This window comes from Onychostoma macrolepis, chromosome 16 (genome assembly GCF_012432095.1).
Source record: "Onychostoma macrolepis isolate SWU-2019 chromosome 16, ASM1243209v1, whole genome shotgun sequence".
In the NCBI taxonomy this organism is placed as follows: Eukaryota; Metazoa; Chordata; class Actinopteri; order Cypriniformes; family Cyprinidae; genus Onychostoma; species Onychostoma macrolepis.
The window spans coordinates 34,927,139-34,953,345 of record NC_081170.1 but is presented as its reverse complement, the minus strand read 5'-3'; the positions used below and the strand labels follow the sequence as shown (position 1 = coordinate 34,953,345).

The 26,207-nt window shown below is 37.9% G+C and overlaps 1 protein-coding gene across 1 annotated transcript in view; it reads left to right on the top strand.

The window, feature by feature from the left end:
* tars2 (threonyl-tRNA synthetase 2, mitochondrial) overlaps window positions 1-23,557 on the top strand; it is a 28,798-nt gene extending 5,241 nt beyond the window's left edge. The window contains 17 exon segments of the mRNA XM_058745787.1: window positions 5,661-5,775; window positions 6,031-6,152; window positions 6,268-6,314; window positions 6,317-6,375; window positions 7,286-7,350; window positions 7,429-7,507; window positions 10,025-10,171; window positions 11,732-11,830; window positions 13,605-13,771; window positions 16,934-17,096; window positions 18,356-18,493; window positions 20,193-20,270; window positions 21,129-21,229; window positions 22,315-22,416; window positions 22,748-22,820; window positions 22,910-23,024; window positions 23,240-23,557. Of these exon segments, the coding sequence (XP_058601770.1) occupies window positions 5,661-5,775; window positions 6,031-6,152; window positions 6,268-6,314; window positions 6,317-6,375; window positions 7,286-7,350; window positions 7,429-7,507; window positions 10,025-10,171; window positions 11,732-11,830; window positions 13,605-13,771; window positions 16,934-17,096; window positions 18,356-18,493; window positions 20,193-20,270; window positions 21,129-21,229; window positions 22,315-22,416; window positions 22,748-22,820; window positions 22,910-23,024; window positions 23,240-23,382 (1,813 nt within the window). The 3' untranslated portion in view covers window positions 23,383-23,557.
* Window positions 23,558-26,207: the final 2,650 nt, after the last annotated feature.

Here is a 26,207-nt window from a genome sequence, read left to right as displayed (position 1 = left end):
GCAGTTCCCTCAAGACGGTACTCTTAAACTGGGCAGGCAACACTAGCTGCATTCGTTGTGATGTTTTATGCGGTGCAGTATGCCATACTCGTCCAACACCAGCTTGTCCCACTCACGCATTAGACCTCTAACTGTAGGATTGGCTGACCGCCACTGCTTTGAAGAAGGTCTACTTCCCGACTGTAAGTAGTCTATGATTTCTTTGACATTCGTGTCATCTCTTTGTGCTTGCCGGATCTCCTCTTTTGATAATGATTTGTAGGGTTCATCACCAATCTCCATGCTTGCTGGCGCACACTGACAGACTAACGTAAGGGGTGGATCTGGGTCGTGCTGAACCTCCACAGCTTGTATTGTGGCTCCCACACATTCTGATGAAAGCTCCTCTGTAAATTCTCTCATTGCTGTTTCTATATCAACTGGCATTCTGGATAGTGAATCAGCATCCACATTCTCTTTACCTGGGCGATAGTGAATGGTGAAATGGAAATCTGCAAGTTCAGCAACCCATCTGCATCCAGTGGCATTTAACTTTGCAGAGGACAACACATAAGTGAGGGGATTGTTATCACTGTACACGGTGAAGGTAGGTGCATAATATAGGTAGTCTCGAAACTTTTCTGTTATAGCCCATTTGAGGGCTAGAAACTCCAACTTTCCACTGTGCAGGTGGTAATTTCTCTCTGCATTGGTCAATGTTCTTGAACCATAGGCTATCACCCTTAACTTTCCGTTCTGGTTCTGATACAAGACCGCACCTAGACCTTGATTGGATGCATCTGTGTGAAGTACGAATGCTTTTGAAAAGTCTGGAAATCCCAATATTGGAGGTTGAACGAGACAATCAATCAGCTTTGACAATGTTTCTTGATGGTACTCTGTCCATTCGATCAGCTTACTGGATGGCACCACGTGACTTTTTCTGTTGGTAACTACTTTGTAGTTTCTTTTCTTTGTGCTCTCATTTTTCTCATTGCTCTTCAGAAGGTCGTAAAGGGGTTTAGCAATTCGTGAAAAGTCTTTGATGTACTGGCGATAGTAACTCAGTAGACCTAAAATTTTCCGTAGCTCTCCCACAGTGCTTGGTCTTTTCTCTTTAAGTGTTGTTACAGCAACAGTGTCTGCAGGGTCCATTCTACTGCCTTCTGGAAACAATTCGGCCTAAGTAGCGAACCTCATTCTTGAACATATCACACTTTCGTGGTTTCAGCTTTACTCCATGGGCTTGTAAACGTTGCAACACTTTTCTCATCGCTTCAAGATGTCCATCAAATGTCTTGCTGAAAACCAGGATGTCATCCAAGTAAGGCACACAAATTTCATCTCTAAGTCCTTCTAAGCACTCTTCCATGAAATGCTGAAATGCTGCAGGTGCATTCATGAGGCCAAAGGGAATACGAACCCACTCATATAAGCCCCATGGTGTACTGAATGCTGTCAATGGTCTGCTTTCTGGAGACATAAAACCTTGATGGTAAGCTTTGCCCTGATCTAATACAGAAAACCAGGCATTACCTCCTAAACTGTCTAGAATGTCTTGTACTCGGGATAGGCTGGCGATCAGGTAGTGTCTTCCTATTGAGGTCTCTATAGTCAATGCACAACCTAAGGCTGCCATCTTTCTTACGAACACATACGATTGGTGAAGAGTAGGAGAATGGGTTTTCTATCCAGCCCTGGGCAATCAAATCATGCAGGTAGTCCTTCATTTCCTGATACAGTGGCTTGGGGACTGAAGTGTACATGCGGACAACAGGCGTATTGTCAGTCAGAGAGATACTTAGTTGAAGATCTTTGATGCACCCAATATCGTCATCTGACCTTGAAAATGAATGGCACTCTTCTCGTAGTAGCTGTTTTACTTTATTTTGCTGGTGCAAAGGTAAGTGGCTTACATCAGCAGGTGGGTCCCACAATTCTTCACTGTTACTTTCATTAGCATTGGTGGTTTTTTGAACCTCGCTGATCATGGCTGTTGTTGCACAATGTGATACTGCAGTTGGTAGTACAGATTTTATTGATTGCATTGTCCCAAGCTCAGTTTTCCCTGCAAGCCTGATATCATGGTCTGTGATGTTCTGTATGCTGATCTTGACCACTGGACGCCTTCCTTTCTGAAGAGTTACTAGGGTTTCCAGAGGTTCCAGACCATCTGTACACTGTGGGTTTACATGTGGTTCAAACAAGAAAACAGTGTCTTGCTTCATATATGGCATTTTAACTTGACACTGTATCTGCATAATTGTGCGTTTTGGTATGTTCACAGGGTCTTTCATTGTTTTCACCAAATATTCACCCAGATTCTCAGTAGTCACAAGATTAATGAAGGTCTGTATCTTATTTTTCTTCATGCCAGGGAAGGCATACTTGACAATCTTGTGCAAACGTCCTTTACTCACTTCATTCTCTTCACTTGCTTCACTCTGTCTCATCACTTGTTCAATCACATTGTAGCCGATGATTGGTTTGGATAACCTTTGATCTTTTAAGACGAGGACAGGAATGCCTAACTCTTTTACACTATCAACAGGGGAAGCCAATTTGAAAGTTATCTCTACCCATCCAACATAAGGCATACTGGTCCCATTAGCTGCCACAAGCTGCAAGCCATCTGGAGCTTCTGTTGCCTCAGAAATGTCCTTCAATTTCACTTCAGGTATGTACTTGTCTCTCCATTGTTCATCTACAATACATACTTGAGAACCTGTGTCCCATAACGCCTCAGTTTTGTGTCCTTGTAAGTAGCAGGTTACCAGACATTGTTTGCCGACGAGAGAAGTGACAGGTGAATATTTGTTAACTTGACATGAAGCAGTTAAAATGTGATCAAGTGGAGGCAACTCAGACAACTCTTGTTCTACATTCTCAAAGTGCTGCTTTGGACGTTGGTGGGACATTTTGCAGTTCGGTCACTCCTGTCCCGTGGAGGCAACCCATTTCCGTTTAAAGGCGTTCTACTTTGAAATCTTGCACCTCTGGTTCTGCAGCCTGCTGAAAAGTGCTCACTGCTACCACAACAATAACAATGGGTGCATAGTTCCTCTGGTCCCCTTTGCTGGCAATAAAAGCACTGTCTTGTTCTTGGGGGACGTGGCTGTCGAAACTGCTGAGGGTATTGTGGTAGTGGCGATGTTGCTGTATACTGTTGGGGCGCTGAATTAAACTGTGGTGGGCGAGGCTGTGAGGTTGCATATCGTGATGGATGATTCGCATACTGTGTTGACGTTGGATGTAGCAGGGGCTGCTGTAATGGCATTGAACATGGTTGCAGACTGTGAGGCTGTGATGTCATATACTGTTGTTGTGAGTTCTGTTGTGATTTAGGGTGGTGGAGTTGCAGTGGATACTGATGTTGTTCATGCGTTGGGTGACTTATTCCCCATGTTTGGTTTGGCAGCTCTTTATTCCACTCTGCTACTGGCTGGTAACTTTGTGAGAAATCTTGTAGCGGCTGACGAGTCATCGTCATAGCTGGAGCCTTGTTACTGACCGCAAAACACTGAGAAGCAGGTGAGGGCTGTTGGATTGTTTCTTTAATTTGCATTATCTCATTACTTAAGCTTTGCAGTTGCGACATCAGGTCAACTTGTGTCTGTTTTGATTGATATTTTGATTCATTTAACTGTGCGACATGCACAGCAACACTGCGTTCGGACTTCCGTTTGTTTTGTCTTTCTGTCTCATGGGAACATGCAACATTTAATCTCTCCAACAACACTTCATCTGAAATTGTGGGGTCAGACAGGAATGGCTGGAGGTCACTCTGAACACGGTCATTCTGTAAGCCAGTCAACACGGTATGGAGGAACATGTTTTGAACTAAAGCCGGGTCATATTTTAAGCCAGACTCATCTTCTTGTGAAGCGAACAGAATTTTCTGTCTCAGATCAAGAACACGAATGAGAAAGCTTTGTGGTGTTTCTTTAGCACGCTGGGCCTCTGCAGTGAGCTGTTTGTATAGTTCTGTTGCATTTTCTCTTGATAGTGAGAGCGGAGAATTCTTCTTAATGTTGGAAGTGTGAGGTCTGCTTTGCCTTCAAGATAACTACGTAACTGAAGTCCAGGTGTGATCGCTCGAATGACTGAATCAATAATATCTTGCTCAAGGTAGCTTTTATTTAACCCACTCTCTATTTGACGCCAAGACTTGAAAATGACAATCTGTCCTTCTGACCTGGCTCACCAATGAGGCCTGAAATTTTAAAGTCTTTGCGCCACAGTGCTGGTGGGATTTGTCCCTGTAATGCAGATGTAGAATCACCACGTGCATTGTCAGTCGTTATCTGTCTTCTTGTCATGCTCTGTGACACAGCAGGGCTTATATACATGGCAGACAATGATTCAGATGCATTGCCAAGTTGTCTCAATTGTCTTTGAGCTAAACTTTCTCCTCTTTCAGGTGGTCTTAACTCTGTTCTCAGCTCAGTTCCATTTATATCAGTCATCATCAAATCACTTAATTTCTCATTGATGCTGAGAAGCTCGGCCATGCCTCCATCCTCCAGCTCTTCTAATTCTTTTCTTAAGAGATGATTACTGAGGAGGTTTACTAAAGACAGGCGATTTGTGTTTTCAGTGTCCTCTGCAGAGATTTTTAAGAATTGGCAGAGTTCAATGAGCTTTCCTCGTGTTAGTGCACATAGCCGTTCACCTATTTCTTCGTGAAGGCTCTGAAGTGAATCCATCTTTATCTGCAGTGGCTGACAGTATGATGAAAGTGGATGTTTACCTCACTGACTTGACTTTTGCTGCCTCTAGTAGTCACTGTACCTCAGGCTTATGCACAGTTCAATCAGTTTTGCAGTACCACTTCACTCAGCTGCTTCACACTGCTGCTTGTAGGTAAGTATGAATGTTACAGGGTGGGGCTCTGCTGATCAAGAAGATGAACCACCCTATAAACATCCCAGCGGTGCCTCCAAAATTTGTAGTACTCTCTTAATAATAAATGAGAGAGACAGAGACAAGAGTTAGTGGTTGCCCAAGCGGTCCTCTTTGTTGTCTTTAATATACATTGTATTTCATTAAGACACTTTGAATCACAGTAGTCATCAACACATATAAATACTTAAATCAAATCACAGTCAACAAATAAATAGATAATAATATGTACAGAAATGTTGCAGATCTTCCACACATCTGGATTTACTCATAAATATCTCAGATCAACTACTCCGGTAAGTATTAAAGGTAGTATGCAAACGACTCATATAAACTTCTCTATGAAACGGGTATGAAAATTACACAATTACACAAATGATCAATTTAAACAAATTATTAACACATTAAATCATGTAAACTGTAGTTTGGCATTACATTTTAATAACTTTAACTAACCTTAATAATAAATGAGAGAGACAGAGACAAGAGTTAGTGGTTGCCCAAGCGGTCCTCTTTGTTGTCTGAGGATGCGCTGCAGTTGTCACGGTAACTCTACTCTCTCAACTGCCACCAGGAATTCGGAAAATGCAGCTGGACTGTCCAGTGCAAACTCATTATAACACATTAAAGTAATTTTAATTTAACTTATATACACATGTAAATAGAAATAGACATACCTAAATACATAACAAAATATATACAAATAATTTAATATTGTTATGACACAAACTCCATGCAGCAGGGTGGTCACATATATATATATGTATGTGTGCGTGCAGTGTTAAAGGGGCGGTGGTGGGCAGAGTGAATGGAGATCTGTGGGGTCTGAGTCGCCCTCTTGTGGAGGACTGTGAACTGCAGCTGCTGGGTTTTGACTCGCTGGAGGGCAGACAGGTACAAGCTTTCGAGTGTTTCAGAGTTTTGTCTTAACTTCTCAAAACCTTTCGAGTAATATTTCACCCTAAAACCAAAAATATCAAATAAGATAATATATATTTTAATATTTGACGCTGATTTTGAATGGGTGGTGGTGTTGAAGTTGTTTAATTTTTTTTATTTATTAATTTTATTGATTTGAGATGTGACCCGAGCATGTTTGGCTGTAATTGACAGTGACTCTGTTGCTGGTGGTGTGTGTGTCTGCTGTAGGTGGTGTGGCAGACAGGAGCGTGTGTGTTAGCGGGTGTGATGGAGAATCACTTCAGCGCTCGCGTGTGTCGAGAGGGAGTCTCTGACACGGGCCTGTACTGTGATTACCAGATCCAAAACAAGTAAACACTCTCTTCCCTTTCCAGCCCCTGATATTAGCACTGCATCTGGTGTTTATTTTAAATGCATTAAAGTAACAAGTGAAACAGGACTAAGCTGTAGAGCTGTGTGTCGTAGCGCTCTCTCTCTGTTGGACGTGGAGCAGAGCTGTAAGCAGATGGCAGCTGGAAGATTCCCATCATCAAGCTCGAGGTCACGGTACAGGACCTGAAAGAGGTCTTCCAGGTCAGCTTTTCCTCTTGCTTTTGACCTTTACATTTTTCTTGTGCCCATGGTTTGTTGTTTTTGTGGTTAGCTTTCCTTGAGCTTACCTACTCGTGTAGATAAAGCGTGAAAAACTAGAGATGCACGATTCGGGAAAAAATCTGATTGCTATGCAATTTTTATTTATTTTTTTAAAAAACATAAGAACAGAATGTTTCGTTGTAAAATTAAAAAAAATGGAGTATTTAGGACAAATAATATAATAATAATAATAGCAATTATTGTTATTTTATTTTACAATGCAACTGTCACATTTTGTGATTTGATTATCAGACTAAACCATATCATGACATTGCTTTTATTCTGATTAATCGTGCAGCCCTTCTATAATCTGTACATACGCTGCTATTCATTTTAAGACATTTTGGAAGATATTTAATTGTTCTGCTGACCAATGTGTTATTTAATGAATCAAAAATAGTCAAAAACACTGCTGTAAATAATAATAATAACATATGTTAGAATACAGGCATTGTCGATGTTGTGCATTGAGGACAGAGTTTAAAAAACAGTATTTATTTGAAGTAGAAATACTAATTTGTATCAATTTCATCCGTCTTTGGTGAATAAAATATACATTTAATTAAAAATCATTGTATTATTGACATAAGAGAAATGCTTCTGAAAGCATGAGATGAAGCCAAAGCTAGTTATATTCATAAAGTGCTTTAAAAAATAAAATGGAAAAAATAATGGATGCATGTATAAATATAAATATAAACTGTTACAATGCTGAAACTGTCCATTGAGGATTCCTAAATGTTTGCAAAATAAAAAGTCATTTTTTGATAAAATTGATGCGTCTTAGATGCATAAAAGTATACATTTGATTCAAAAGCGTGTGTGTGTGTGTGTGTGTGTGTGTGTGTAGGATGATGCTGTCAGACTGCAGCTGGCTGAAGAGCAGATGATGGGAAACACACTCGGTGTCTACAGGTCTGAAGTCTCTGTGTCCTGCTGGAGCAGATAGTGTGTGTTTGGTGTCTGATGTGTGTGTGTGTGTGTCTCTGTCAGGTGTGGAGACAGTGTGGGTGTGTGTTCAGGAGTTCTTCTGCCACACACAGGCTTCCTGAAGGCCTTTAAGATGCTGCAGGTAACTCTCACTCTCCTCCTCTGTTAGTGAATGTGTTTGTTGTGTGAATAGCTTGACAGAGGACGCTCAGGCGGATGATACACGGGGCAACTATTTGAGAAATTTTGCCCGCCAACTTTTTTTGAGCAATGTTGCTTGGGCACTTTCCCACTGAGAATGTGCAGCAGATTTCTGTCTGGATGCTTTATATCGGTCGTGGGCCCTGTGTCTCACCTGGCTGCCCGCTGACGCCAACATTAGTTGCTAAGCAACATTGCTCAAAAAGCTGCCCCGTGTATCATCTGCGTCAGTCCTGCTGTTCTGTTGTCATAATAACAGTGTTTGCGTTGTTGTTGCATGGTTTCCATAGCTGCTTCCTGTTGATGGCATTAATATCTCTCGCTCTTCCCGTTTCTCACTTTCCCTTCTCTTTCCACACACTGTCCTTCTCTCTTTAGGGTCGTGACACGGGACTTGGTTCAGTTTTACTTGTGTAACATTTTATTTTCAGTCCTGTGTTTCTTTGAGCAGTTCAGAGCGTTTCTGGTTTTGTTTAACCCTTAAAGACCTAGAACATTTTTGGGGCACCTGACAGACCTATTCTAGCAGTCAGCATCAAGTGCCATATCATTATAAACAGGAGAACTTGAAGTTTCAGTCTAGCTAATTTAAAGTCCCAATTTTCCCTTTGTTTTCGCTAAGAATTTACGAATTTCCAGAATTTTAAGAAAAACGCAAGCAATAATTGGGTTAATTATTAATAATCCTGAAGTTTGGATTTTTTTCTTTAGAAATTTGCTCGGGGAATATGTAGACATTTTATTTAGAAGTGTAAAACACCCAGATACAAGTTATAGCCATTTATTACAATATTGTTATAGGCGCTTTTCAGTGAAAAGCAGGTCCATTTACTTCACTAACAATATAAATGTATCCAAAAACATTTAGGGAGTAAAGAAAATGGAAACAGTGTTATATAATAACAAAATATAGTAAAAAGAATTGACCTTTTTCCCCAGAAAAAATCTATTTTCAATCTGAGCATGAACAACAAATACAAACAGTGCAGCAAATTGTGAAAAAAAAAAAAAAAAATACAACAAAAATACAAGCAGTGCCAATGATTCACAAACTACACACAAAAATGGGTGAGAAATATATGCAATAGAAAAAAATAGTGCAAATGATCTTTATGAACTATACAAGTATTATTTACATAATAAAACGATCCGCTGGCTGCACTCTGCGTCAGAATTTATTTTACCGGGACATCGTCTCGCTTTATCCGATATGTACCGCTTTTTCATCCTTGCTTTTGGTTTATTTTATGCCGAACTGCTCTGTCCTGTTTTTCTGGGCTTTTTTAGAGAGTGCTCTCATGCAAATTTATTATTTTGTTTTGTTTTTTTCATGCACGCACGACACGCTTTACTTTCCCTTTGCATTTGTTCAAATTTCCAAAGAAACACTCTAAACAATGGTTCAAAAGACCAAAACCTATGTTTATTGGTTGAATGTGACAGTTTGAACCAATCTGAAAATTTTGAAATGAGCTCATTTAGTGGATAAAAGTGTAAAATGCATCCGTTTAAACATTTATGTTCTCTATGTTCTATTGTGAATAAAATATTGGCTCATGTGATTTTGAAAGTCTTTTAGTTTTCATTTGTTTCAAATTTAAAAAATGTCCCAACATTTCCAGAATTCGGGTTGTGTATATGAAATTATGTACGTTGTTTTTTTTTTTGTTTGTTTTTTATTCCAGGTAATTTTATCTTAAGTAATTTATTTATTTTTTGTTTGTTTGTTTTTTTGGGGGGAGTGGGGGCTGGGGGTTAGTTTTATTTAAATATAATAACCCTTGTTGTGACCATGACTGTCATGTATAATATATACTATGTTTCAAAAGTTTAGGGTCTGTAAGATTTATTCTTTTTTTTCTTTTTTTGTAAAAAAAAATTCTGATCACCAAGGCTGCATTTATTTGTTCAAAAATGCATGAAAAACTACTATAGTGAAATATTATTACAATTTAAAAAGCTCTTCTATGTGAATATCTGTTAAACTGTAATTTATTTCTGTGATGCGCAGCAGTATTTTCAGCATCATTACTGCAGTCTTCAGTGTCACATGATCTTCAGAAATCATTCTAATATACTGATTTGCTGCTCAAGAAACATTTCTGATTATTATCAATGTTAAAAACAATCGTGCTGCACAATATTTTTGTGGAAACAGTGACACGTTTTATTTTTCATGATTCTTTGATGAATAGAAAGTTCAAAAGAACAGCATTTATTTGAATAGAAATCTTTTGCAACATTATAAGTGTCTTTAATGTCACTTTTGATCAATTTAATGCATCCTTGCTGAATAAAAATATTAGTTTATTTACAAAAAGCCATGCAACAGTCTCATCATCTGCCAGAGCTCAGATTGTGTCCATATCAGAATCAAAAGCGATGCTTATAATCTCTTTGCATCTTTGACATGATCTTACTCGTAACTCTTATTTTACACTGTATCGTTCTCTCTCAGGTGTCTCCTGTAACTCTGTCCGGCTCAACGGAGGCGTCAGGCATCCTCAGGATGATCGGCGTGGCGTTTCCAGGAGAGAGAGAGCGAGAGGAATGGGAAAGAGAACAGGAGGAGGCCAGAAAGAGAGACCACCGGAGAATCGGGAAGGTGAGGGGTGTTAAACGCACAGATCCTCTGAATGACTGCTTTACTGTGCGAGGCTCACAACAGCATGAATATAAGGAGTCAAAATACTCTTGATTCATAAACGAGTGTGTTTTCATCATACACTTCTACAGTGGCATTTGCTTTAGCGTGGCGTTTCGTTCATGCTGAAGTGTGTCATATCCAGTGTTGGGGAGTAACTAGTGACATGTAACTAAGTTACTTAATTTAATTACTAAATAAATGTAATTGTAATCAGTTACAGAAAAAAATATAATTAAATCACAGTTACTTATGAAAAATTTTAACCATTACAAGGAGTTACATCTGAATTTTGTTCTCACACACACACACAGATTTAATTGTCGTCTTTCATAAATTGCATTGACTGCTCTAAAATATGAGACCGTAATGTTTCAGGAGATTAGGACACATGCTTATTCCATAACTGTTTTATTTCCAATTTGGGTTTATACCGTATATGCTTTATTTTACCTTTTTAAATTAACTTTTTTTTTTTTTTTTTTCAAGGCATTGTTAGATGCCAGTGTTTCCTGTCATAAAGATTTGATTTCAGAAACATAACTACTAAACTATTTCTTGTTATGGTTTTAAATCTTTATTTAACCTCAGAATGATCTCAAAGTTAGTTCTGATTTTGTGGTGGCTGTGCTTTAAAATTAAATTAGTATAATCATAATTCAAGTGATGAAAGATTTGTAAAATGACAGTAATCAGTGTTGAGCACTACTGTAAGGTGAACCCGGCCTGCTTTACATGTTTGAAAATGGTTGAAAACATTAGAAATTTAGAAAAGTAATCACTTGCTTTACTTTACTAAAGGAATTTGCAATAGTTACACTACACATTTTAGACAGGGTAACTTGTTATCTGTAACCTATTACATTTCTAAAGTAACCTTCTCAACACTGGTCATATCTACGGAAGAGGATTAGGGCCAAGCAATAATAAAAAAATAAAACCATCTCGACATTAAAGCCGTTAAATTTCAAGAAAAAAGGTCAAGATAAAATGTTGAGATTAAACTCATTAAATTGAGAATCAAGTCATTATGTTTTGAGAAAAAACTCGTTAAATTTTGAGAGGAAAAGTCTAAATTAAATGTTGAGAATAAATTCATTAAATTATGAGAAAGTTGTTAAATTTCAAGAAACAAAGCAATTGATTTCCACTTTTCCGATGTGATGAGAAAAAGAAGAAAAGCGAGTTTGGCAGAAGACGGACTCGAACCCAGTCGATCGTATCATGCGTTACTCCGCAGCGCATTACTCTCCGGCCTCCGCCTCTGCAGACGCTGAGCAACACTGTCCAACGAACACCAGTGTTTTTCTCAGAATTTAATGCGTTTATTCTCAACATTTTATCTTTTTTTTTTTTTTTTCGCAATTTAACGACTTTAATGCCGAGATTGTTTAATTTTTTTTATTATTGCTTTGCCCTAATCCTCTTCCGTAGATATCAGCCAGAGCAACATAAACCCCAACAATGTTTTGTCTGTCTGTATGATATTTGCAGCTGGCTCTGATGTTGTTCTTGTCTCAGGCGCAGGAGCTCTTCTTCTTTCATGATGTCAGTCCTGGCAGCTGTTTCTTCATGCCTAAAGGAGCTCATATATACAACACGCTCACTGACTTCATAAAGGTACAAACTCTCTCCACGTCAGCAGGGTTTCTCCCTCTCACACTGCATGAGCTTGCAGCATCCATCTCTCATTCATCAACAGCATGACCCTGTAAGAGAGTAAGCGTGTTCATACTCGGCGGTTGAAGTGAGCACTGGCGTACAGACGCCAAAGATATACTACAGCACTTACAAATTTGAACATACATTAAATTATGTTTCTAATAATCTTAACCCTATAAAACTAGTATATTTGATATGCAAATGTCTAAGGCGTGATTGATTATATAGTTTATCCAATAAAAGCTCTTTGTGTAATTGTACAAACGTCCAGCTTCACGTCTGTTTGCTGTCAAATGCAGACTGATTTTTATCAAGTAAATGTAAGAATAACTTTGATATTGTTAGTGAACACATCACTTACTGGACTTGATACGTTCTTTTTTTTTTTTTTTTTTTTGGAAAAATCATGTTCAAATGTGATTCTCAAATCAGGCTTTATTCAGCGTTTATTTATTCATCTCTTAATCATCATTGGATTGCATTGCATTATATGTTTTGATCATTTAAATCTCATCTTACTAAGACATTATTGGAGAAATAGTGATGGCTGATTTTTATATCATTTTATCTGCTGTACTGTCTTAAAGATCTCATTGATTTACATTACAAACATCAGAATTCATCTTACTTTGATCATCATAAAAATCAGCATCTGCACCAAATTGCATATTTTTGCTCAGTTTGAGTCTCTAAATAAAAAGCAGCTGTTTTTTCCTCCATATTTTCACTATATGAGCCATAAAAGCCTGATGGATCAAATATACTCAAGTTTTCTTTTTTTCAGATTTTTACAAAATATTTAAGCACTTGAAAATGTAAAAGAATGATCATCCCATAATTATGAAGATTTTAGCCAAAGCAAACTTCAGTATTTTCTTCTGCTGGGTTCCAGGTCATATGGGTTTTTCTGGTAATGAGAAAGCAGAGATCACTGCAAAAGAAGCACTCAAACTGAATATTTCCGAGTGTTAAATTCCTTTCTGTGATGTCAGACCTGTGATAAACTCTTATATTAATGACGTGGCAGATGGAATGGGATAAATTTCATGAAAATAAGTTATATGAAACCAATCCTAGTGTAAGAGAATTTCGTTTTACTAATTTTAAACCTAGGTATGACCAAGTTGTTTTTACAAGATGTCTTTTAGGTCATACAAGACTTACACATGGATATTTATTAAAAGGTGAAGAACCTCCATCATGCCACACTAAAATGACTGTGAAACACATTTTATTGGATTGTACTATTCTTATTGTAAATAGACAACGGTTTTGTTCAGAGGTGTGTCTAACTGAACTAATTTATTTAAAAATGTATCGCCTGAATGTATTTTAGAATTTTTGTCTGGTGTACATCTGAAATGTCTTTTATAACCTTTTGTTAATTGTATACCTTGTATAATTTATTCAGAGTTCGCCATGAAAATAGCCTTGATGCTGGCATGGCGTTAAAAAGTGAATAAATAATTTAAAAATATTATGTGTTAAGTATTATTAAATGGATTCATAAAAAAAAAAAAAAAAAAAATCTTGACTATTACTAACTTTATATTTTGGGCTTTACAGTGTTAAAAACCTTCCGTTTCAAGGCTTAATTTCTGCATACGCATGCGTGCATATTATTACAAAAAAATGTATTTGTATTAAAATATATATATATATATATATGTTACTCCAAACAACATTTTGAATGCGCTCATAAACTACTGTAACCACTTCCTCTTCCTGTCAGAGCGAGTACAGGAGGCGGGGCTTCAGCGAGGTCGTGACCCCGACGCTGTACAGCACGTCTCTGTGGGAGCGATCGGGTCACTGGGAGCATTACAGTGAGAACATGTTCACCGTGACCTGTGAGCCGCACACCTTCGCTCTCAAACCCATGAACTGCCCCGCGCACTGGTCAGTGCAACCCCACCCCACACCTAAACTACTCGTACCATTGATTCCCATCATATCCAATCTCTGAAAAAACACCCAAATGATTAAGAAATTTGGCATAGTCTCTAAACTGGAAAAATTAACTCGGACTGTTGGTGTATGATATTTCAGACGTGTGTGAGGGAGATCATGGAGGTGATCAGTTTCTAGGGCTGAGCAATTAAAGTGCCCCTACTATGGGTTATGAAAGGTTCATATTTTGGTTTTGCATGCAAGGTCAAAAAACACTTTCATTGTCTTATATGCATTTACTTTTACCTTATTTGCTCAAAGACTCCCAGACGATTTGCTCAACGATTCATTTTTCCAAACCCCTCCTTTGCGTGACGCTAATCTGCCATGATTGGTCGATTGGCCGATTTCATGTAAAGCAGCGTTTGTGAGCGCAGTGCTGCTTTGTGTACAGTCGTTACTGTATTTTTTTATCAATTAAGTGCACCCTAGGTGAGCAGAACTTATCAAAAACATTAAAAGGGTGGTTGATTGCGATTTCACTTTTTTTTACGTTATGTTTCTTTTTAAGCATAAACATTATCTACAAAGTTACGGCGCTGAAAGTTCAATGCAAATGAAGATATCATCTTTTAAAATTATGGCAGTTTAATGCCTACAAAAAGGACTACAACGAGTTACTTCCCGGGTTGGTGACATAACAAACCCAGAAATGTACATTAACCCTTTGTTGCATGTTTCCGTTGTTAGTCTGTTGTTGTGATTAATCATGATTAATCACAAATTTAAAATACTAGGATTTACCTGTAAATGTGTTGAAAAAGAAATGCATGAAACTAGTTTAAGGAAACAGAACCTTTCACACTTCTGCCAGGTATGAGTCATAATCCTTATTATTCTTTATCATTATTCTTTTGTTTTTATTCAGCCATTATCAGCCTTTAAACTGGCAATAAAGCGTTTACCAAGCCACATCGCTTCAATCCCAGTATACATTTACCCAACTATTATCAAAAGTATTTCTAAATTAATACAACAAAACATTTCTTGCGACCTTACATGAAGTATTATGACAAAATGCATTATAAAGAAGAATTGGATCTGTTCTGCAGCTGCATTAGAGCTAATATTAGCATCATGCTACATAAGACAATTTATGAGATTAATATTACACATTTACTCAGAACTCACTTCAAACCACCATCGAGTGTTTGTAATGACTTCCTTTTACGATCACGTGTGGAATTTTTTTACTGTTGTTAAAATATGCTATTTTGCCTTTTATATCGCTGCACAAACTAGCATTTCAGATGTACACATTCAACTCAAGAAAATCACATACAGACATATCTATCATAATCGTGTGTTTATTATCTAATATAATCTATAGTGGCTGTTGTCATGTTTATTTCTGGTGTGTAAAAGCCTTAATTAACATGTATTTTCAAAATAGCCCACTTGTGCCGTTACCCTGGCAACACTGTGCTGTACCCTCATCACACAGATAACCTTCCGCGCTGCGATGACGGGAAGAAGTTGGGGTCAAACTAGTGCTGGGCGGTATACCGGATCATACCGAATACCGGTGTTTATTTTTCTTATGATATGAATTTTTTAAATACCGCAATACCGGTGTTATTTAAATAACGTTCGGAACGCGACACACTGTTTGAGAGGGGTCTCTTTTCACTATTGCATTGTAGCAAGAACACCGCTGTATGTGTTACTAAGCGTGTTCTGAAGCTGTAGAACTAGTTGAACGTGATGATACAGAAGAACTCATCCACAATATCCACCGCGCGCCGCCATCAGCTCCCGCGTCTCACACACACGAGCGTGACTTTAGCACTATATTTAGCAACTTTCAGACCCTTTTAGCGGCTTTTTTCGATAGAATATACAAACTGACAAACCTAGCGAATGTTTTGGATAAACCTTAGCTATGGTTCAGTTGGAAGATGTCGCCAGTGCTGCCCCGCGAGCGCGAGATCTGACTCCCAGCGCAGCGTCGCGTCTCTCTGCGTCTGTTCTGTGCAGCGAGCGGCAGAGAAGCACCGCATTCATTTGGCCGTACCACGACTGTTTGGAATTATAAATATGAGCATAGTTCTTCTGTTAATATTATGCACTTTTTATTTTAGTTTACTCAGACGCAGGCAGTGCGCTGCATGAGACAAAAAAGTAATATAGCCAAAACCACCGCATAGCCGCTCTTTAGTATGACGTTAGATGCATGTTGATTTTATCAGACGATGTCGCGATTATAAATGAGACTGACTCCTGGTTAACATGTATTAATGGGTCGTGTTTAGTCACTATTTAGTGTGGAATTTTTCTACAATATTCGCTCATCATGACAGTAAAATAGGGCATTCTAAGTCAATCTACTGCAGTTTTTCCTCTCTCAATCAGTAGAATATGTGGTTAACACCCGATCATGCATGAAAAAAATAAATACCGTCATATACCGTGAAACCGGTATAATTTTGAAAAATACCGTGATATACATTTTTGGTCATACCGCCCAGCACTAGGTCAAACCTTATCAAACGATTAATTTGCATTTAAAAAAATTAACGTGTTAAAATTTTTAGATTAATCGCATGCGTTAACGTTGACACCCCTAATATATTCATATATGAATCACGATTCTGTCTTCTAACGATTCTAATGGATTCAAAGTTTCAAAATCAATGTTCTAAAGCAGCGGCTCAAATTGATAAGCAATATAGACGACGCCATTGTTTACAATACAAGCGGAGCACATGCTGCTGAGGTGAGGGGCGGGACGTTCAGACATGCTCTAGAGGCGGTTTAGCCAATCACAACACACTGGGCCAGCTAACCAATCAGAGCCCATCACGTATTTCTGAGGGAGGGGCTTCATAAAAGCAGGAAATCATCAGAGAAGGGACAGAGCGGTCTAGAATAAAGGTAAATTGTGTGAAAAGGAATGCGTTTTCTTAATAAAAGAAGCATTAACACATGTTAGACTGCATAAACTCAATCAAGCCTAGGAAAAAGTCAACCACCCCTTTAAAAAGTCTTGCCAACCCCAAACGTTTAGACGGTGTATATTATAAAGTGTGTTATTTAATTCACATGAATTTTCTCAAATCATAAGACAGTTGTCAGATTGTTTCTTCATGTGAATCGGTGTCCTCTGTGCAGTGTGATGTTCGAGCAGCGGGTGCGTTCGTGGCGAGAGCTTCCCATCCGCTGGGCAGATTTTGGCGCACTGCACCGTAACGAACACTCGGGGGCGCTGGGGGGTTTAACCAGAGTCCGCCGCTTCTGCCAGGACGACGCGCACATCTTCTGCACACCTGAACAGGTACAGCTTCAAACCAGTTCAGTTATTGTCGCGAAAACCTCAATAATATCAAAAAACACAAATGTCAGAATAAATGAGTGAGTTGGCGGTGTGGAAAGACTCCAGTTTCCAAGATTTTCCCCAGTTTTTTAGGAGATAATTATTGTATTTAAGAGTTGTTTTACTTGACCAAAGAACAAATAGTTTCAGACCAAGCAGAAGCAACTGTCTTCTGATTTCAGAGCTAATCAGTTACTGGCCAATGTCATATTGTAGAATAAAAGTATAAATGAGGAAAAACTGCCATTTTTAATATTATGTACAGTACAATTAATACATGAAATGCATCCGGAAATTTCAAATAGATTTGTAATCTCTTTTAAACTAGATTTGATCAAGTGGTATTTACCAGATAGGTCATTTTTGCTTAAAGATTCCCTTTTCTGTCAAACACATTTTATTGGACTGTCCAGCTTTTAATGCATGTAGAAACACATTTAATGAAGTGAACTCACTTAAAGAGGTTCGTATAATTTTGCCAGAAATAAGTTTTTGAGTTTTTATCATGTGTTAATGTAAAAAATCTTGTGTTTGTTTGCTGTTTTTTATTGTATTTGTTATACTTGTAGTTTTTAAATTGTTTTTGCCATGAAAATAGCCTAAGATGCTGACATGGCATTAAATAAATATATTGATAAAATCCATCATCCATCTTAGAATTGTAGGAATATTTGCATTGGATCTGAATGAGTCCGAATTAGTTTCTTGTGTTTGATGTTTAGTAATAATTGGCTTCCTTACGGTTGGAGTTGTTCTAGTTAGCTAAACTTAATTACCACAAAGTGCTGTGTTAGTGTTGTGCTTTTTTTCAGGAATTTCAGCCCAATGAATGCTTCAAATCACAAAATAAGATCACCAGTGTGACCCTCACTGCATAAACTGCTAAATTAAAGCTCAGTGACAGCCGTGTGTCTTCTAATGCCATTAACAGAAACATCGTTTCTGACCCTATTTACCCTTAGTTTCCATTTGTACTTCCGAAAGTAAAGCCTGTGAATTTCCTCTCCCTTGAGGAGCCACACAAAAGCTCTTTATTCATCATAACAGTGTTTTTGTGTCCGTGTGTTTATGCAGCTCTTGCTTTGGTCTTCAGTGTGAAGGAATGCGTCTCGCTCGTTCAGTGTTTGGACTGACGTGTGATTTATGTGTTATAATGTCAGTGTTTATACTGTCTCGTACACACCCATCAGTTGTTTATGCGCTGCTCCGTCTCTCTTCAGCTGGAGGAGGAGATCACGGCGTGCTTGGACTTCGTGAGGAGCGTATATCGTGTCTTCGGTTTCTCCTTTCACTGTCTCCTCTCCACGCGCCCCTCGCCCTGTCTGGGAGAGCCCGCCCTCTGGGACGCTGCAGAGCAGGTGACCTGTCAATCACACCCGCCGACCGCCGCCCACCACAGTCTCACTTTAGCATTCAATATAATATTGAAGTTTTTAGTGAATATTGTCAGTTAGCTTTTATTTTTATATTTCCACTTTTCATTATTTTATTATTGTGTTGTGCTTTTGTCATTCTTTTTTTTTATATATATTTCTTTTTAGCTTTAGTAACTTGAACATATTTCAGTTAGTCGCCAAGACAACATGTTTTTGTTTTAATTTTGTTATTCATGTAATATTTATAATTCATAATTTATTACTTTTTTATATTTCTATTTACCTTTAATTTATTTATATTTCAGTTTTAATAGAAGTATTTCAGGTAGTTGCCAAGGCAACATTTCAGATTTTTGTTTTTAAGTTTGTTTTTCATCTCATTTTTATAGTTTGTTGTATTTATGTATTTATTTTTCTATTTAACTAAGTTTATTTCTGTTTTAGTCATTGTATTACTTAAACTTATTTATTTTAGATAGTTACCAAGGTGACATTTCTAATTTGAGTTTTAAGCTTATATTTGTCATCTTATATCTAATTCAATTCGATTTTGCTTTCATTTATTTTTAAGTTTTATTTTAAGTAACTTAAACTTAGTTATATCAGTTAGACATTTTGGGATTTAAAAAAAAAAAAAAAATTTTTTTTTATTTGTTTTAGTTTTAGTAATTTTAATTTTAGTTATTCAACTTACACGTTATATAGATAGCTTCCAAAGCAACATTTCTATTTTTTAGGTTTTATAAACGTATACACTTATTTTTGTTTGTGTACAGTATTTCAATTTAGCTTTAATTTTGTCATTTTAATACTTAAGCATATTTTAGTTAAAAAGAATAGCAGAATATTTTTTTGTTTACATTTTTCATGTAATATAAATTGTTTTCTTTTATTTATTAAGATTTCATAAATTTTGAAAACTGTTTTTAATAGTTTTAGTTACCAGTAGCGTGTGTCGGAGGCTGTTTGTGTTCCTGCAGTGCTGTGGGGGTTGTAAGATCCTGCCTGTACTTGTACCAGCATACAGTATGCAGCGGGACAGTATAGGAAACACGCGGTGTAAGCGTAGGGCAGGTCCAAACAGATGGGTAACGTGTCAGAGATTCATTAATGTTGATCAGGGTCACAGTGTGGAACGAGGTGAGCAGGTCATGAGCGTCAGAGGAGGGAAACGAACAGCCAATCAGAGCTCAGTGTGCACTATATAAAGCGCACTACACACTACAGGAGCTCTTCAGCCAGGGATAGCTCACCCAAAAATTAAAACCTGTATGAGCTTCTTTCAGCTGTTGAACACAACGAAGATATTTAGATGAATATTAGTAACCAAGCAGTTGACAGTAGCCATTGACTTTCATAGTATGGAAAAAAATATTATGCAATTTTTGGGTGAACTATCCCTTTAATGTATAACATGCACAAGGCCTTTGCTTTATGATGATGGATGTGGTTTCCAGGCCGGGATGTCTGGTATCTTTGGGTTAAACAAGGACACAGTAATATCTCTCCTAGCGCTCTCTCCCTCAAACTAATGCTGCTTTCAGCTGTGCATGTTTTGGGATTATTGAATTAGATGTTTACAGCAGATTCTTTTATTAGTGTTTCAAGGGCCAAAGCCACACACTGACACATTCCAGGTTTTCCTCTGTTACATCTCTCTCTTGTGTTTGTCCCGGAGCAGCAGTTGGAGAGCAGTCTCAAGCAGTTTGAGGAGCGCTGGGAGTTGAATCCCGGAGACGGGGCGTTTTATGGACCAAAGGTGAGGCTGGCTGGCAGAAAGAAAGATGTTTTCTGGCCAGACACTGCATGAAAAATGCATTTGTCACTCTACATGTCTGTTCAAAATGAACTAGTGAAGCAAAATGGTGAAAACTTACACTTTTTAATCTTGATGTTTATGTATCCATTCATTATGCATCAATTACCCATTTCCTCTAAAATTTGAGGTCAGTACGTTTAAACAATTTTTTGAATCCCTTCTGCTCACCAAGGCTTTGTTTGTTTGATCAAAAATACAGTAAAAACTTAAATATTATTAGAATTAAAAATAGTTGTTTTCTATGTGAACCTATGTTAAACTGTAATTTATTTCTGTGATGCGCAGCTGTATTTTCAGCATCATTACTGCAGTCTTCAGTGTCACATGATCTTCAGAAATCATTCTAATATGCTGATTTGCTGCTCAACAAACATTTCTGATTATTATCAATGTTAAAAAACATTATTAATATTTTTCTGGAAACTGATACATTTTATTTGTCAGGATTCACAGATGAATAGAAAGTTCAAAAGAACAGCATTTATTTGAAATGGAAATATTTTGTAACATTATAAATGTTCTCTTTAATTTGCACTGAACTGTTTTTGTGCCTCTGAGCAGCCTCTGCTTGGCTGGAGAGTTGATGTTTCTAAACACACTGTGATTGCAGCACATCAGATTCATTCTCTTCACATTACTGCAGCTCTTATGTATTCATGTTCTTGGCACCGTCAGTCAGGTTTAGTTTCTGCAGAGCAGTAAAGCGTGCATCTCAGTAGCTCTTCATTTGTTAGGTAGCTAAAGAGATATTTGTGTGTTCATCTGGCGTTTCATTTTGTTCTTTTACGATCCATTCAGATCGATATCCAGATCCGTGACGCTCTCGGCCGACAGCACCAGTGTGCCACGATCCAGCTGGACTTCCAGCTGCCCATCAGATTCAACCTGCAGTACGTCGGGTAAGATCTCATCTGACCGCCACTGATGCGCCTGACATCTTTAGCTCACCTTTTACCCCGAATCTGAAAAAAAAGGAAGGAACGTTGCATGAAGAAGATTAAGCCTGTTTTAGGATTAAGATTTTTGTCATTATTTTCCTGAAAATGAAGCATATTTCCCTCATCATGTGCATCCTGACATTTTACTTGGAAGGTCCTAGTAATTCCCAGTAGTTCTCAAAACTAATATCACTTACTGAAAAATTACAGCAAGTTTTAGTTTTTTTTTTTCAGTATAGTGTATTTTCTGAGGAGTAAGTCACACAGGGAAAAATAGCGTGACTTGAATCAGTGCATGTCGCATCATTATTACATTCAAAAATAATGTAGAATGCCAATAAAAAAATAAAACATTTATAACCATTATTAACAATATATATATTTTAGTTTCTATCATTCCACAACAAAAGCTTTAAATTTAACTCTATTTGGAAACTGTTTCAGTATTATTTTTAAGATACAAGCATAGTTTTATTATTATTTAGAATTGTTTTATTTTTGTATTTTTTATTTTAGTCATTTTAATCATAAGTTTTGTGTGCTTTCGTCATTTTTTTTTTATTAGGTCATTTTTTTATGTCTATGTAGTAGAATTTTTTTTATTTCAGTTTTTCTCTGAAAAAGAGAAAAGTTGCCTTGGAAACTAGCTAAAATAAAATAATTTAGTTTGACAATGTTTATTAATTTCCAAGCCTGAATAAATTAGTTTAAAGCAAAACTGAAACTACAGCATGCAGGAAACGCGCTTTACAAGTAAACTTGTGCTCACGTAATGCTCATTTAGCAACATGCTTGACATTAATTGCATTATATAAGTCACTTTGGAATATACTGTAAGGCACAACATTTATAGATTATAAAAAAATATTTTATTCTGAAAAAATGCAGTAAAGTAAATTAAAGGCGGTATAACAAATATTCAGATTTATCACATTAATGGATATAATGCCTGTAATATGAGCGAATGAGCTGTTTAACATTTTATCTCAGCGCCTGTAAGTCAGTGTCATGTGATTGACCCGTGTGTGTGTGTGTGTGTGTCACAGGGCTGATGGACAGATGTACAGGCCAATCATGATCCACCGGGCGGTGCTGGGGTCCCTGGAGAGGATGATCGCTATCCTGGCTGAAAACTTTGGAGGGAAATGGTGTGTGTGTGTGTGTGTGTACCTGTTTTTCTATTCTGGTGGGGACTTAAACCTGAATACACAGACTCATGGGGACTCGTGTCACGGTGGGGACCTAAATTGAGGTCGCCATGGGTACAAAAGCTTATAAATCATACAGAATGAGTTTTTTTGAGGAAGTAAAAATGCAGAAAGTTTCCTGTAAGAGGTAGGTTTAGGTGTAGGTTGATAGAAAATACAGTTTGTACAGTATAAAAACCATTACGCCTATGGAAAGTCCCCACAAGGATAGCTGACGTGTGTGTGAGAGAGAGAGAGAGTTCATCAGTAAAGTACAATTTTCTGTCCTTAGGCCCTTCTGGCTGTCGCCAGCGCAGGTGATGGTGGTGCCTGTAGGAGGCAGCAGTGAGACGTACGGACAGGAGGTCAGAGGAAATACAACACTGTGCACAAACTTAATTAATGTCATTATAAACGGTTTATGGGTATATGGTGCATTCTGCTGTGGTCTCAGGTGGTCTGCAGACTGAGGGAAGCTGGATTCATGGCTGATATTGATGATGATCGTGGAAACACCTTAAATAAGAAAATCCGCTCTGCGCAGCTTGCACAGTACAATTATATATTCGGTACGGATTCATTGTGATGTGTTTTCATACAGAAATGCTTCCTCGTGTCCCAGTTTATTTGTGAAGTTGTGTGCAGTGCAGAAATGACACACTTCACCTTTAAGTGTTTTAATGGTTTAATTGTTCCCTGCTGGTACACATGTAAAGAATGAGTGTTCTGGGGCCTATTAGGAAAAGGTCAGATAAACGAATCCCTCCCTGTGTTTGTCATGCAGTGGTGGGAGAGAAAGAGTGTGTGAGCGGGACTGTGAGCGTGCGGACGAGAGCGGGGAAGCAGCTCGGCCAGAAATCCCTGCAGGAAGTGATGCGCTCACTGAGCGAGCTCGGACAGACACGCAGCAGTCTGGAGGAGTTTTAAACGCTGGCGTGAGGAACACTGACACACACCACGACAGAACCTTTATATGAGCTGTTATCAGGTTCATCAGATCCCTGTTGAGTTACACGCACTCATTCATTTCAGCAGTGGACCTCTGAACCTGATGTGCCGTTATTTTATTTATAATAAAATAATAAATTACTTTTAATATTCAGTCTCTGTTTTCCTGTCAACATGCATAGTAGTTAAGACTCTAACTTTATAAAGTCATTTAAACAGTTCAGTAATTCATAAATGAATATATGAAAAGTTTTTTTTTTTTTTTTAACTCTGGTCCATAACAAATTCTGAGGGTTAATTATTTATGCTTATACTACGGGGCCGTTGAATGCTTGAATCTGATTGGCTGACGAACGTTCTGAGGTGTGCAATTATTTTCAGGGAAACGCACGGCAAACGTAGTTCCAGGCAGCTCTTGACCGCATTACATGACCATATCACTTCGCCACATGATTTCTGTTATTTCAAAGCTCTTACAACAGCAAAATAACCAAAACCCACAACAACACTGGCCAAACAAATGAATATAGTAAACAATATGATAAAAAAGACAGATCATGTCCATGTTTTTGCCACAAAATTACGCTTTATTATGTACGGAAAGCACATACTCTCTCTCTCCCTCACAGACCGCACACACATAACAGTTACAGTTTGCACACACTAGCATACATCGCGCTAATGTTGTTAGCGCTACTCTGACGATTTTATCAGTAAACAACTTAAAAACTACATGACTTCTCACAAGCGAGGTAACAACAACGGAGCTGTTCCTGAACAAAAGGAACTAAGTTTCACTATAACTACTCAAGTCAAGTCACCTTTATGTATATAGCGCTTTTACAATACAGATTGTGTCAAAGCACTTAACAGTATCAAATTGGAGGATAGAGTGTCAGTAATGTATAATGATAAGATTAAACACTCAATTTTCAGTTAAAGGCATTTCATTATTGAATTCAGAGATGTCATTGTCTAGCTCAGTTTAGTTTAAATAGTATCTGTGCAATCAAATCGGCGATAATCGCTAGAAATGAAGTGTCCCCAACTGAGCAAGCCAGAGGCGACAGCGCAAGGAACCAAAACTCCTCTGTGACAGAATGGAGAAAAAACCTTGGGAGAAACCAGGCTCAGTCGGGGCCAGTTCTCCTCTGACCAGACGAAACCCGCAGTTCAAAAGTTTATATTTCTATTTTAATTTTGTTGCAATTTCTAACAATAGTAGTATTATGTAGTTAGGTATTTTATTATATTTTAGTTATTTTGTTATTTTTGGTTGATATATCTGGGGATATATCTCTGGGGCTCATCTGGGTGTCCTGGTCTCCGCTGACGATCAGGGCTGTAGACATCATCTCTTGGTGCTGATCCACCATCTGATCGGATACGGACTGAGAAACAGAATAAGAAAGAAACAGACAAATATTAGCGTAGATGCCATTCAACTTACGATGTAACGAGTACATCGTGTGTTATGGGGAGTGTTCCGGTTCGGTTGATCTAATTAATGCAGCCTAACAATCCTTTAACGGATTTGAATAATAGAAGTGTATTAATGTGTTATGTGTAAGCCAGGCTAAAGAGATGGGTCTTTAATCTAGATTTAAACTGACAGAGTGTGTCTGCCTCCCGAACAGTGTTAGGTAGACTGTTCCAGAGTTTGGGTGCTAAATAGGAATAGGATCTGCCGCCCGCAGTTGATTTTGATATTCTAGGTATTATCAAACGGCCGGAGTTTTGAGAACGCATGGCGGACGTGGAGGACTATAATGCGATAAGAGCTCGCTCAAGTACTGAGGAGCTAAACCATTCAGGGCTTTATAAGTAATTAACAAGATTTTAAAATCTATCCGATGCTTGATAGGGAGCCAGTGCAGTGTTGACAGAACCGGGCTAATATGGTCATATTTCCTGGTTCTAGTAAGGACTCTAGCTGCTGCATTTTGGACCAACTGTAGTTTGTTGATCAAGCGTGCAGAACAACCACCAATAAAGCATTACAATAGTCTAACCTTGAGGTCATAAACGCATGAATTAACATTTCTGCATTTGACGTTGAGAGCATTGGTCGCAATTTAGATATGCTTTTGAGATGAAAACGCAGTTTTACAGATGCTAGAAACATGGCTTTCAAATGACAGATTGCTATCAAACAGCACACCTAGGTTCCTGACTGATGAAGAAGAATTGACAGAGCAGCCATCAAGTGTTAGATAATGTTCTAGGTTATTACATGTGGGGTTTTAGGTCCGATAATTAACACCTCTGTTTTTCAGAATTTAGCAGTAAAAATTACTCGTCATCCAGTTTTTATATCGACTATGCATTCCTTTAGTTTCTCAATTTGGTGTCTTTCACCGGGCAAGAAATATAGAGCTGAGTATCAACAGTGAAAGCTAACACCATGTCTCCTGATAATATCTCCCAAGGGTAACATATAGGCGTGAAAAGTAACGGCCCTAGTACTGAGCCTTGAGGTACTCCATACTGCACTTGTGATCGATATGATACCTCTTCATTCACTGCTACGAACTGATGGCGGTCAGATAAGTACGATTTGAACCATGCTAAGGCGCTTCCACTAATGCCAACAAAGTTTTGTAGTCTATTCAAAAGAATGTTGTGGTCGATAGTGTCGAACGCAGCGCTAAGATCCAGTAGAACTAATAAAGAGATACAACCACGATCACATGATAGAAGCAGGTCATTTGTAACTCTAATGAGAGCAGTCTCAGTACTATGATACGATCTAAATCCTGACTGGAATTCCTCACAGATATCATTTACTACAGACTATCATAACT